At 38.2% G+C, this 12,743-nt stretch overlaps 2 protein-coding genes across 2 annotated transcripts in view; one reads left to right on the forward strand and one right to left on the reverse strand.

Moving 5' to 3' along the window:
- Window positions 1-12,743, forward strand: part of LOC132110529 (CD276 antigen-like) — a 101,869-nt gene that overhangs the window by 19,117 nt on the left and 70,009 nt on the right. The window lies entirely within an intron of this gene.
- Window positions 1-12,743, reverse strand: part of LOC132110524 (sodium-dependent lysophosphatidylcholine symporter 1-A-like) — a 39,313-nt gene that overhangs the window by 1,422 nt on the left and 25,148 nt on the right. Inside the window, exons 8-11 of the mRNA XM_059517212.1 lie at window positions 1,669-1,790; window positions 1,132-1,215; window positions 913-996; window positions 718-830 (exon numbers count right to left, since the gene is read on the reverse strand). Of these exons, the coding sequence (XP_059373195.1) occupies window positions 718-830; window positions 913-996; window positions 1,132-1,215; window positions 1,669-1,790 (403 nt within the window). The remainder of the gene's footprint in view (window positions 1-717; window positions 831-912; window positions 997-1,131; window positions 1,216-1,668; window positions 1,791-12,743) is intronic.

Consider the following 12,743-nt stretch of genomic DNA (forward strand, 5'->3'; position numbering starts at 1 on the left):
AATGATTTATGTTCATATTAGTGAATGGCACTAGCAACATTGCTTTTTTTCCCATGTTTAACAAACTAGCAAATTAAAAGGATGACATTATGTCATTAATCACTTACCCCCATGTCGTTCTAAACCCGTAAAAGCTTAGTTCATCTTCGGAACACATTTTAAGATATTTTGGATGAAAACCTGCAGGTTTGAGTCTGTCCCAACTAAAGACTGCCAAGTAAATAACACTGTCAAGATCCAGGAAAGTATGAAAAGCAGAAAAGTCCATCTGTCGTCAGTGATTCAACTGTAACGTTATGAAGCGACGAGAATACTTATTGTACATGAAGAAAACAAAAATAACGACTTTATTCAACAATTCCTCTCCTCTGTGTCTCTCCAAATCAGTGTAACGCCATTTTGACAAATCTTAGCAGTACGCAGGGGGCTTACACTCTTCTGTGTCAGCTGAACCAAAAGTATACACTTTTTACGTGTATTTACTCTTTGATTTGAATGAAAATAGCGCATCGGCACAGTGTGGGGGTAAGTGATTAATGACAGAATCAATCATCATTTTGCAGTAGAGTAACCCTTTAAGTCACGTTGGTGTCTGCTGAATGTATAAACATAAATATATTTTTTGGGAAGTGTTTTGTTATAGATAATTCCTTTTAATATCAGCTTTTAAAATCCTGACATACAGCTCTGTCACAACTGCCATAGAAAACCCCTCACCAGGGCAGGAGGAAGGCCGCTGCCACACTGGCACCAGCTGCAACTGATACGATGTAGCACACCAAGAGACTACTGTTTATACACACCACCAGAATCATGAAGGGCACCGCCCACTAAAACACAAACACACAGACCATTAATCATGACTGCCAGTACACCTCTCTCACTAATGGAACCCAAGCATCAGAAACTCACTGTTATGCCAATGTATACAGCTGTCTTTTTCCCAAACCGGCAGAGGAACCACTGCCACATGGGAATAGTAAGAGTGGCAGACAGCTGGGAAGACAAATCACACAAACATGTATTTATGTCTGATCACTACAAAACCTCATTAGCATATTATACAACACCAAGATAATCGTGCAAAAACACAAAAAACATATTCAAGCAGTCAGTTGAAAACACTCTCACCATGATGAACAGTAAGATGTTCTGAAAATCCTCTCTGAATCCCAGTGTGTACTTGATGAACACAGCAAAATTTCCCTCCATCAGCTGTGAAAGGAAAACAGACAGATTAAATGAGATTCCATCAAGTGACTGATGATTTTTGTCCACACAGTGTCTTCATTTCAAACCCAACTTCAATCTCAAAACAATTCTGAACTTCACTTTTGATCGCAAACCTGTCCTAATGCTGACTATGATTCTAAACCTAATCTCTTGCATGGCAGCTTCTCTCGCTCTCTCTCTCTCTCTTTGTGGCTCTCTTTGTTTTAACACACATAGCTCATCTCTGTAATGTAGAGCTGTGCCGTGGTCAGTTCCAGAAACTGCTTTCTCATACATATCACAGATGTTTGTCACCTGAGAAACTGTTTAGTTAAAACACCAATTTTGCATTTTTTGTAAATGATATGGAATTAGATATCTATCATCATAAAACAGGAATAAAAATAAGTACAAGAGTGACATGTTTCAGGTGCACTTCTAAAGTGTTGTTCTTACCATGAAGGCCAGAGAAGTGAAGAGGAAGGCCACCACCAGTTTCACATACGGCCCATGACCCATCACCAACCGCAAAGACTTCTGAAATGACACATGCTTCTGTGCTTTTAAACCACTCTGATCTGAAAAATACAACCATAAAAAAACCATTAAATGCATCAAAATACACATTTAGTGTTAATACACCAAGTTTCATGGTGAAATGTAAACAGCCTACAATTAGAACAGGGTTTCCCAAACTTGGGTTCGCAAACCCATGGGGCTTCATGAGAAAACTGCAGGGAGTATAAGTTACTGAAGAGGTAATTTTTAAAACACATTTAATTTATAAAAAAAAAAAAATATATATATATATATTCATGTACATTTATAAGATATTATTATTAGGATTTATGTTTTTAAATGATGAAAATGTAAAATTTAAACAATTTAAAAATCAAAACAATTAGCAATCAAAAATAAAACACCACAAATATGAAATATTTTAACTTATTTACCTGCATAGGTAAATACGGTTCAATTCGTTATGAGTAATTAATGCATTTGGTCTCATCAACTAACTCAGAACACATAGAAATATTATTAGATTATATTAATCTAGGTTTGGAGTTAATTTAGAAATACTACTCTTGTTTATTATCGATCCAAGTTCATTCATGCATTTTATTCATTTATCCATCAATCCACGTTCATGTTTGTGTGTGTGTGTGTGTGTGTGTGTGTGTGTGGGTTTTTGTGATTTACGAGGACATTTTATATGAATACACGCCACACTACGAGGACATTTTGGATTATGAGGACAGTGTCAGTGTCCTCATAATTCAGACAACGTAGAAGTGCTTCTACATGTGGGAGGAGCTCAAATTCAAATTTTCTCCAAAAGTCCTTATAGTTCACAATCATCGGACTTTGTGTTAAGAGTGTGTATCGGAACTGCGCTCCTGCAGGTGGGTCTTGGTACTGCACCTCCTCATTAATATTCACACTTGTGAATGGAATCGCGGGTTTTGATTGGCTGAAAGGTGAGAAGTCCTTGTAAATTCGGGTTTTGTCTAACCACTGTGTTTTAGCCATTCACACAAAGGACAATAACGATAAAGATATGTTTGTAAAATAGATCTAAATATAAAGGAATAACAAAGTCCACACCACAACTATAAAAATAAAAACACAGAGAAGCAATATCATTGGAATCATTTTCCTACCCTCCCCCACCTCCGACCGAGTCTCTTCCGGCTGAGATAATCAGCAAGTCACCCTGAAGACACTTAAGGTAAGATTGATGATAAAACTCAATAAACAATAAAACAGTATATTATATTAGTTAACGTTATAAAACAGACAAACAGCTTTGGTCACGTTTGTAAGCTTTTATCTAGCGTTTCCTCACAAAATATAAGGAGTATAAGGATATATAAGGAATTAACTATTGACTTTCTAACGTTAGTCTGACAAATAAACAAGCAATAACTAAACCGCTTGTATTATGTATGTTTTGGGTTTAAAAGTTAATGGCTAATGGTTAAATAACTCATGATGCCAGATTGAGATCATATTTATTTTGCTATCTGGGCAGTTCAGTGTTGTGATAATGGGGTTAATCTATGAAAGGCCTAATGGACAAATATTGTAGTGTTTGATGTAGTAAATTGGAGTTTACTGCAGTATGTTAGTATAATAGTGATTACTACACTTTGTTAATGCACTTCAGTATCCTGTAATATTAGTGAATTGATAAACCATAGTATTCTTTAATTTTTACTATGGTAAGTTTAAAAAAACCTATTGTATCTAGGATTATTACTCTAGTTTACTATAGTACAGAAGTCTACTACATGTATTTTTCATATGGGAATGGTGAACTTGAGGTTTTTCAGGGCACACAGCTGTTTAGTTGTAAACTATTTGTGTGTCTGATCAGATCCTTTTAATAGAGCTCCGGGGGCTGACGTCATGCAATCTAAACTCCGCCATTTTGGCAGTCAACCAGGAGAGCACCAGAGCGGCTTTTGCGTTATCGATAGCGGTCGGGTCGAATAATAATTCAAAACAATTACTATTTCAACATGGTGGACAGCTGCTGTGTGCCTGGATTCCAGAACAGGTGGAGGAAAGCATTTAAAAGCATTTTAAATGCTTATGGAAAGTGTATGAAATTATTTTTTTTTATGTTCAGTCACAATTGTGACCGGTGGGATAATGTGTAAACTAATATCAGTTTATATATATATATATATATATATATATATATATATATATATATATATATATATATATATATATATATATATATATCAATCAGATACATTATCCCACCGGTTTATGATTGGACATAAACTCACATTTTCACACACTGTCCATAAACATAAAAAAAAAACAGGCTTTTGTAGGCCTTTAAAGAGTCTCCGGAATAGGCCGAGGAAAAGTTAATGAAGTAACGTTAGTTATATAACGTTATATCAGGATACTGCAGTTCAGGAAAGCTATAAGTTCCTTTATTAATACACATGAAAAGCACCCCGGGGGCATTATAGGGATCTGTTATGTTTAATCTATTAAGTTTTGCTATGTACAGGTCTATATCTTTTTAATTAAAGTGCGCAGTGAACTCTGTTGCCTTAAAACTCATGCTGCCGTCATCCGTTCACGCTCGTCTCGTACGGCCTCTTTACTGCCAAAATGGCGGTGTAAACAGAATAGGTCACGTGGCGTCCGGAGCTCTATTGTTTACAGTTCTTTGTGAAGGTTATTCCTGTAATAGTACAGTAAGGGTAATCGGTGTTGTTTTATCAGACCTGCTGTTAGTTTTAACCTTGCTGTAGGTGTCTGTAGAGGTTTCATATACTGTATACAGGTCATTCTCAAAAAATTAGCATATTGTGATAAAGTTCATTATTTTCCATAATGTAATGATAAAAATTACACTTTCATATATTTGATTTATTGCACACCAACTGAAATATTTCAGGTTTTTTATTGTTTTAATACTGATGATTTTGGCATACAGCTCATGAAAACCCCAAATTCCTATCTCAAAAAATTAGCATATTTCATCCGACCAATAAAAGAAAAGTGTTTTTAATTAAAAAAAAAAGTCAACCTTCAAATAATTATGTTCAGTTATGCACTCAATACTTGGTCGGGAATCCTTTTGCAGAAATGACTGCTTCAATGCGGCGTGGCATGGAGGCAATCAGCCTGTGGCACTGCTGAGGTGTTATGGAGGCCCAGGATGCTTCGATAGCGGCCTTAAGCTCACCCAGAGTGTTGGGTTTTGCGTCTCTCAACTTTCTCTTCACAATATCCCACAGATTCTCTATGGGGTTCAGGTCAGGAGAGTTGGCAGGCCAATTGAGCACAGTAATACCATGGTCAGTAAACCATTTACCAGTGGTTTTGGCACTGTGAGCAGGTGCCAGGTCGTGCTGAAAAACGAAATCTTCATCTCCATAAAGCTTTTCAGCAGATGGAAGCATGAAGTGCTCCAAAATCTCCTGATAGCTAGCTGCATTGACCCTGCCCTTGATAAAACACAGTGGACCAACACCAGCAGCTGACATAGCACCCCAGACCATCACTGACTCTGGGTACTTGACACTGGACTTCAGGCATTTTGGCATTTGCTTCTCCCCAGTCTTCCTCCAGACTCTGGCACCTTGATTTCCGAATGACATGCAAAATTTGAGCAACAGTCCAGTGCTGCTTCTCTGTAGCCCAGGTCAGGCGCTTCTGCCGCAGTTTCTGGTTCAAAAGTGGCTTGACCAGGGGAATGCGGCACCTGTAGCCCAGTTCCTGCACACGCCTGTGCACGGTGGCTCTGGATGTTTCTACTCCAGACTCAGTCCACTGCTTCCGCAGGTCCCCCAAGGTCTGGAATCGGTCCTTCTCCACAATCTTCCTCAGGGTCCGGTCACCTCTTCTCGTTGTGCAGCGTTTTTTGCCACACTTTTTCCTTCCCACAGACTTCCCACTGAGGTGCCTTGATACAGCACTCTGGGAACAGCCTATTCGTTCAGAAATTTCTTTCTGTGTCTTACCCTCTTGCTTGAGGGTGTCAATGATGGCCTTCTGGAGAGCAGTCAGGTCGGCAGTCTTACCCATGATTGCGGTTTTGAGTAATGAACCAGGCTCAGAGTTTTTAAATGCCTCAGGAATCTTTTGCAGGTGTTTAGAGTTAATTAGTTGATTCAGATGATTAGGTTAATAGCTCGTTTAGAGAACCTTTTCATGAAATGCAAATTTTTTGAGATAGGAATTTTGGTTTTCATGAGCTGTATGCCAAAATCATCAGTATTAAAACAATAAAAGACCTGAAATATTTCAGTTGGTGTGCAATGAATCTAAAATATATGAAAGTTTAATTTTTATCATTACATTATGGAAAATAATGAACTTTATCACAATATGCTAATTTTTTGAGAAGGACCTGTAAAAGTCTGATAGCCATAATCATAATGTTTCTCTTTAGTGACAGTCACAGTGTAGTTGAGAAGGAGAAAAGCAGCATGTTTCAGATTGTTAAAAATACTAAACACATTTGTAAGGTCTAAGATGCTTTCCTGTTTCACTGACCTGCAAGTAGTACATAATGATCCCTATTGTTTATATTTAAGCCCTCTACAGCAAATAAAAGTATAAACTCATTGTTGATTAGGTCAGTGATGTCTAAAAAAAACATATAATTATTATAATTTCATCAAGTGACCAAATACATCATCTGGCTTTTGCAGGAAATGGCAGGAACAAGGTCCCGGAGGGCCAAACTAAAACCAAAGGATGAAGCTGCATATTTTTCATCCATGCTCAAAGATAAGGATGGATTTGAAATAAAATACATAAATTCATTTAAAGGTGAGTAACACAATTGTCTATGTTTTAAGTATTGTTTTAACTTCTACCCTGACTGATCTGCTCTTGGTTAGGTCGAGGAGTGTTCAGCTGTCGCCACTTTCAAAAGGGAGATTTCCTCATTGAATATCGAGGGGAAATCATATCTAAAAAAGAATATGAAAGAAGGCACAGAGTATACCATGCTGCACTTGAAGTTTTTTTATTTGAATTTCGTTGTGATGGAAAACAGTTGTGGTATGTATAAACTTTGCATTTCCTGATGCAGCAGTGGTAAACTAGAATTAACTTTTTATTATTATTATTATTATTCTGTGAAACTTTCCTATTGTATGATTCAGTCAATATTACACCGTGGAGATAGCACTATGTTCTTGCTGTTTCAGGGTTGATGCTGCCAGAGAAGATGCTTCTTTAGGGAGAATCGTCAATGATGATCATGTGAACCCCAACAGCAAAATGAAAACAATCAGAGTGGACGGAAAGCCCCATCTGTGCTTATTTGCAGTAAAGGACATAAGTCCTGGGGAAGAGATAACGTATAACTATGGAGATTCTGACTGGCCATGGAGAACAAAGGTATTAACAGATTGAAATAATCCTTTTACTTTAATTTAAAGACACAGTTTACAGTTACATGTGGAGAAGTGTTAGTATTTGATTTTGAACCCACACAGGTTTGTTCTGAGGTTGTACGAATTGATTTCTTTAAAATTTTCATAAAAAGTGTTTTATAACGTAGTATAGTTGACCTTTTGTCAATCTGATTACACAAATCTTTCATATTTCACAGGTTTGTTCTGAGACCGAACAACAGGTGCATGCTTTGGTCAGCTGTGCAGCAGGAGATGGGTCAAAGGAGGTAAGTGTGTGTTTCTAATGCTCAACAGGTAGTTAAATCTCCATTAACTTTGGTAAGATGATGCAAAATCCTTATAAACTATTGATTTCTTTAAAATTTCCATAAAAAGTGTTTTATAGCATAGTATAGTTGACCTTTTGTCAATCTGATTACACAAATCTTTCATATTTCACAGGTTTGTTCTGAGATTGAACAACAGGTGCATGCTTTGGTCAGCTGTGCAGCAGGAGATGGGTCAAAGGAGGTAAGTGTGTGTTTCTAATGCTCAACAGGTAGTTAAATCTCCATTAACTTTGGTAAGATGATGCAAAATCCTTATAAACTATTGATTTCTTTAAAATTTCCATAAAAAGTGTTTTATAGCATAGTATAGTTGACCTTTTGTCAATCTGATTACACAAATCTTTCATATTTCACAGGTTTGTTCTGAGATTGAACAACAGGTGCATGCTTTGGTCAGCTGTGCAGCAAGAGATGGGTCAAAGGAGGTAAGTGTGTGTTTCTAATGCTCAACAGGTAGTTAAATCTCCATCAACTTTGGTAAGATGATGTAGAATCATTACCTTAGCATTACAGACGATTAGGACTGTGTGCTGCAATGAATTCTCACATGCCCTGATTGTTTGATCTAAGAATTCACTTGTATTATGTCATTTTCACATTAGTTGTTTTGGATACTCAAAGCATCACCATGTACTGCCGTGTTATCCAAATTTAATGTTCAGTACTCAAACCTTTTCAGATCTCAACAACGTCTGATTCTCAGCTGACATGTCATGACAACACTCAACAGGTAATGTACTTTCCATTAAAAATGAGCATTTAATAAGCATTTATTTCTTAAATGTTCTTTAGTTGGCAACAACAGTGATTTTTAATTACAAACTTAAAGAATTAAAAAAGATAGTGATAGGCTGATGATACACAGGACAACATTTTGAGCAATCTTGCCAGGCAACTTTTTTTGAACAATGTTGCTTGGGCACTTTCCCAACTGAGAATGGGTAAAAAAAAATTTTTTCAGACTTTAAATCAGTCATGGAACCTGTGTCTCTTCTGGTTGCCCACTGATGCCAACATTAACCCAAGTTGCCCCGCAACGTTGCTCATAAAGTTGCCCCATGTATCATCAGTCATAGGAATTGTTTAATTTACAATGGTATATGGATGATGGTTCATTCTAAACTAGCATGTGTATCATATGTTGTATGTCCCCATACTTACTGCTTTTGTCATTTTGTGGGGGATGGGTAGAAGTTCAGGGTACGTTTTGTCAAACTGCACAATGGTTTGTGTGTCGTATGTCCCCCATACTTACTGCTTTTGTCATGTTGTGGGGGATGGGTAGAAGTTCAGGGTGTGTTTTGTCAAACTGCACAATGGTTTGTGTATCATATGTCCCCCATACTTACTGCTTTTGTCGTATGTCCCCATACTTACTGCTTTTGTCATGTTGTGGGGGATGGGTAGAAGTTCAGTGTGTGTTTTGTCAAACTGCACCATGGTTTGTGTATCGTATGTCCCCCATACTTACTGCTTTTGTCGTATGTCCCCATACTTACTGCTTTTGTCATGTTGTGGGGGATGGGTAGAAGTTCAGGGTGTGTTTTGTCAAACTGCACCATGGTTTGTGTATCGTATGTCCCCCATACTTACTGCTTTTGTCGTATGTCCCCATACTTACTGCTTTTGTCATGTTGTGGGGGATGGGTAGAAGTTCAGGGTGTGTTTTGTCAAACTGCACAATGGTTTGTGTATCGTATGTCCCCCATACTTACTGCTTTTGTCGTATGTCCCCATACTTACTGCTTTTGTCATGTTGTGGGGGATGGGTAGTTGTCATGTTGTGGGGGATGGGTAGAAGTTCAGGGTGTGTTTTGTCAAACTGCACAATGGTTTGTGTATCGTATGTCCCCCATACTTACTGCTTTTGTCGTTGTGGGGGATGGGTAGAAGTTCAGGGTGTGTTTTGTCAAACTGCACAATGGTTTGTGTATCATATGTCCCCCATACTTACTGCTTTTGTCGTATGTCCCCATACTTACTGCTTTTGTCATGTTGTGGGGGATGGGTAGTTGTCATGTTGTGGGGGATGGGTAGAAGTTCAGGGTGTGTTTTGTCAAACTGCACAATGGTTTGTGTATCGTATGTCCCCCATACTTACTGCTTTTGTCATGTTGTGGGGGATGGGTAGAAGTTCAGTGTGTGTTTTGTCAAACTGCACCATGGTTTGTGTATCGTATGTCCCCCATACTTACTGCTTTTGTCGTATGTCCCCATACTTACTGCTTTTGTCATGTTGTGGGGGATGGGTAGAAGTTCAGGGTGTGTTTTGTCAAACTGCACCATGGTTTGTGTATCGTATGTCCCCCATACTTACTGCTTTTGTCGTATGTCCCCATACTTACTGCTTTTGTCATGTTGTGGGGGATGGGTAGAAGTTCAGGGTGTGTTTTGTCAAACTGCACCATGGTTTGTGAATCGTATGTCCCCCATACTTACTGCTTTTGTCGTATGTCCCCATACTTACTGCTTTTGTCATGTTGTGGGGGATGGGTAGAAGTTCAGGGTGTGTTTTGTCAAACTGCACCATGGTTTGTGTATCGTATGTCCCCCATACTTACTGCTTTTGTCATGTTGTGGGGGATGGGTAGAAGTTCAGTGTGTGTTTTGTCAAACTGCACAATGGTTTGTGTATCGTAAGTCCCCCATACTTACTGCTTTTGTCATACTACAGTGCAGTACATTTGTGATATACATTTTGTTATTTGTGAAATTAAAATAACTTGTTCAAACCTTAGCCCTATGTCTTAAAGGTGCCATATAATGAAAAACCTTGAAATTTACCTTGGCATTGTTGAATAATATGGAAAGATAAAACTGTTTCTAAATCATTTTTGCCCTTACCTAAGCCACATACCTTCTGTATAGATATCAGAGACCAATTTAAATATTGTATTAATGCATTATATTGTGCCTTTAACACCTAACTATAGTAATACAGTATAATTTCCTCTAATCAATTATAACTTTTTTTTTTCAACAGAACTGTAAACATGTCATAATATCTACAGTACTATCAAGCTTGAATAAATGTGATTGCTGTAGTGGTCCTTATTCCGCTTTTAAGTGGGCTGGTGTGAGATGTAAGGGTAAGTATTTTGTTCAGACAATTTTAATACTTTTAAAAATGCTTTACCATTGAAACCCTAAAACTGTGTAATCTTGACGTTCTAAATGCATCTTTAAATTAGCTTGAAAAAGTTAACTTTTCATTCTTTCTTTCTGTCTTGCTCAGTCTGTCTGCCTGTGTAATTGTGTAATCGATTCATATTTATATTAGTCTTCTCCTTTCTCTGTTCTCTTCCATCTTATAGCCACACTTTCAAACACACTGATCATCTATCACTGCTTTATCTATCACTTTTTAAAGCATCTTTTCTTAAATCACCTTTTATTCAAATGAAACCAACCTTGTTTATTATATGCTCAATCTAGTTTGTTCCCGCTTCTGGCATAAAACTTGCTACGAGAAAAATGTGAAGCCCAAACCTGACCCCTCAACATCCGTAAGTATGATTTATTAAATAGTCAGATATGTTTTATTTTTCAGCAATTTTCTTCCTTAGAACTAAACTTTCTGAGTATTTACAAAAGATATGTTTACTATTTCAGGATTCCGAAGTAGAATTTTCCAGTGAGAACATGTCGGATGAGGACTATGTACCTAATTCTGTCTCAGAAGGTTCAGACGTAAGCATAGCGCCTCCAGAAAAACTCTTAAACATTAAAAATACTGAAGTGTTCTGCATCAAATCTACTGCAGAAATTCAAAATGGCAGACCATGCCAAGAAAGTGTCATAGGTTCACTCCCAAAAGTTCCAGTCTGCACAGCACAGCTTGAAATGCCTAGTAGGAAAGCCATACAAGTACAAATATCGAAAGTTCACAGCGATGGCAATACTGAAAGCACTGTTGAGGATATCACAGGCACAGGGGAAGATCCATCTTTACAATCTTCAAATATATCCTCTTCAGTAAGCAAGAAGAATTACTGCTACATTTGTGGAAAACCGCAGTCAAAATTTACACGCCACTTAAAAGTCCATGAGAATTCAAACGTCGATGTTGCTCGGGCTTTGGCTCTACCAAAACATTCCAAAGAGCGTCAAAAACTTCTGAACAAACTGCGGAACAAAGGAAACTATGAACACAATGCAGATGTTTTAGCGAATGGGACTGGATTGTTAAAACTCAGACGTAAGCCAAAGAAAAGATATGATTCAAAAGATTATGTGCACTGTATGTATTGCCATGCAATGTTTCTCCGAAGGGATCTCTGGAGACACGTTCGAAATTGTCTTTCCAAACCAGTGGAAGATCAGGCAGAGCCAGGAAGAACTAGGGTCTTGTCTTTGGCAACAATGTCTAATGCAGCCCTCTGCCAACAAATATCACAAGGTGTTTGGAAACTGCTAACTGTGATGAAAGACGATGACATCTCTGCTGCTGTGCGGAGTGACTTTTGCATTCTTCAGCTGGCCCAGTCATTTTACAATAAACATGGGCAAGATCCCACTAAATTTGACTATATTCGACAGAAGCTCCGGGAAGTTGGAAGACTTCTGCTGATTCTGAGAAAGGAATTTTCTGTACAGACTCTTGAAGATGCTGTGAGACCTGAAAATTTCAATGTGGTTATCCAGGCTGTCAAAAAGGTATCTGGGTTTGATGATGTAAAACACTCATTCCAGACTCCAAGCCTTGCCCTTAAGTTGGGCCACTCACTGAATAAGATATGTGACATTGTACATTGCCGAGCTCTAATGGCAGAAGATGGTGAGGGGATAAAGTCAACCCAAGCATTCAAAAAGCTGTATGATGCTAAATGGTCTGAACTCGTTTCCCACACAGCTTTGACCACCTTGAATGAGGGGCGCTTTAACAAGCCGTCTACCCTCCCTTTCACAGAGGATGTACAACTTCTTCACCAGCATCTTGAAAAGGTTGTTGATTTAGGTTCTGAGAACTTGAAACAGATGCCATCAGCACAAGTCTATGGCGACCTATGCAAAGCAACTCTTGCAAAAATAATTGTGTTCAACCGGCGACGTGGAGGAGAGGTTGCAAAAATGCAACTCAAAGGTTTTCTAGAGAGGGATACAGCTCCCCTACACAAAGATGTTGCTGTTGGGCTAACAAAGTTTGAACAAAAACTTTGTACACATTTTAGTCGGGTGGAACTTAGGGGTAAAAGAGGGCGAAAAGTGGCAGTTTTGCTGTCACCAGACATGGTTGATGCCTTAACCCTCCTCATAAGCAGAAGAAGGGAATGTGGAGTCCCTGAGGAAAACCAATTCCTGT

This window comes from Carassius carassius, chromosome 30, assembly GCF_963082965.1.
Source record: "Carassius carassius chromosome 30, fCarCar2.1, whole genome shotgun sequence".
NCBI lineage: Eukaryota > Metazoa > Chordata > Actinopteri > Cypriniformes > Cyprinidae > Carassius > Carassius carassius.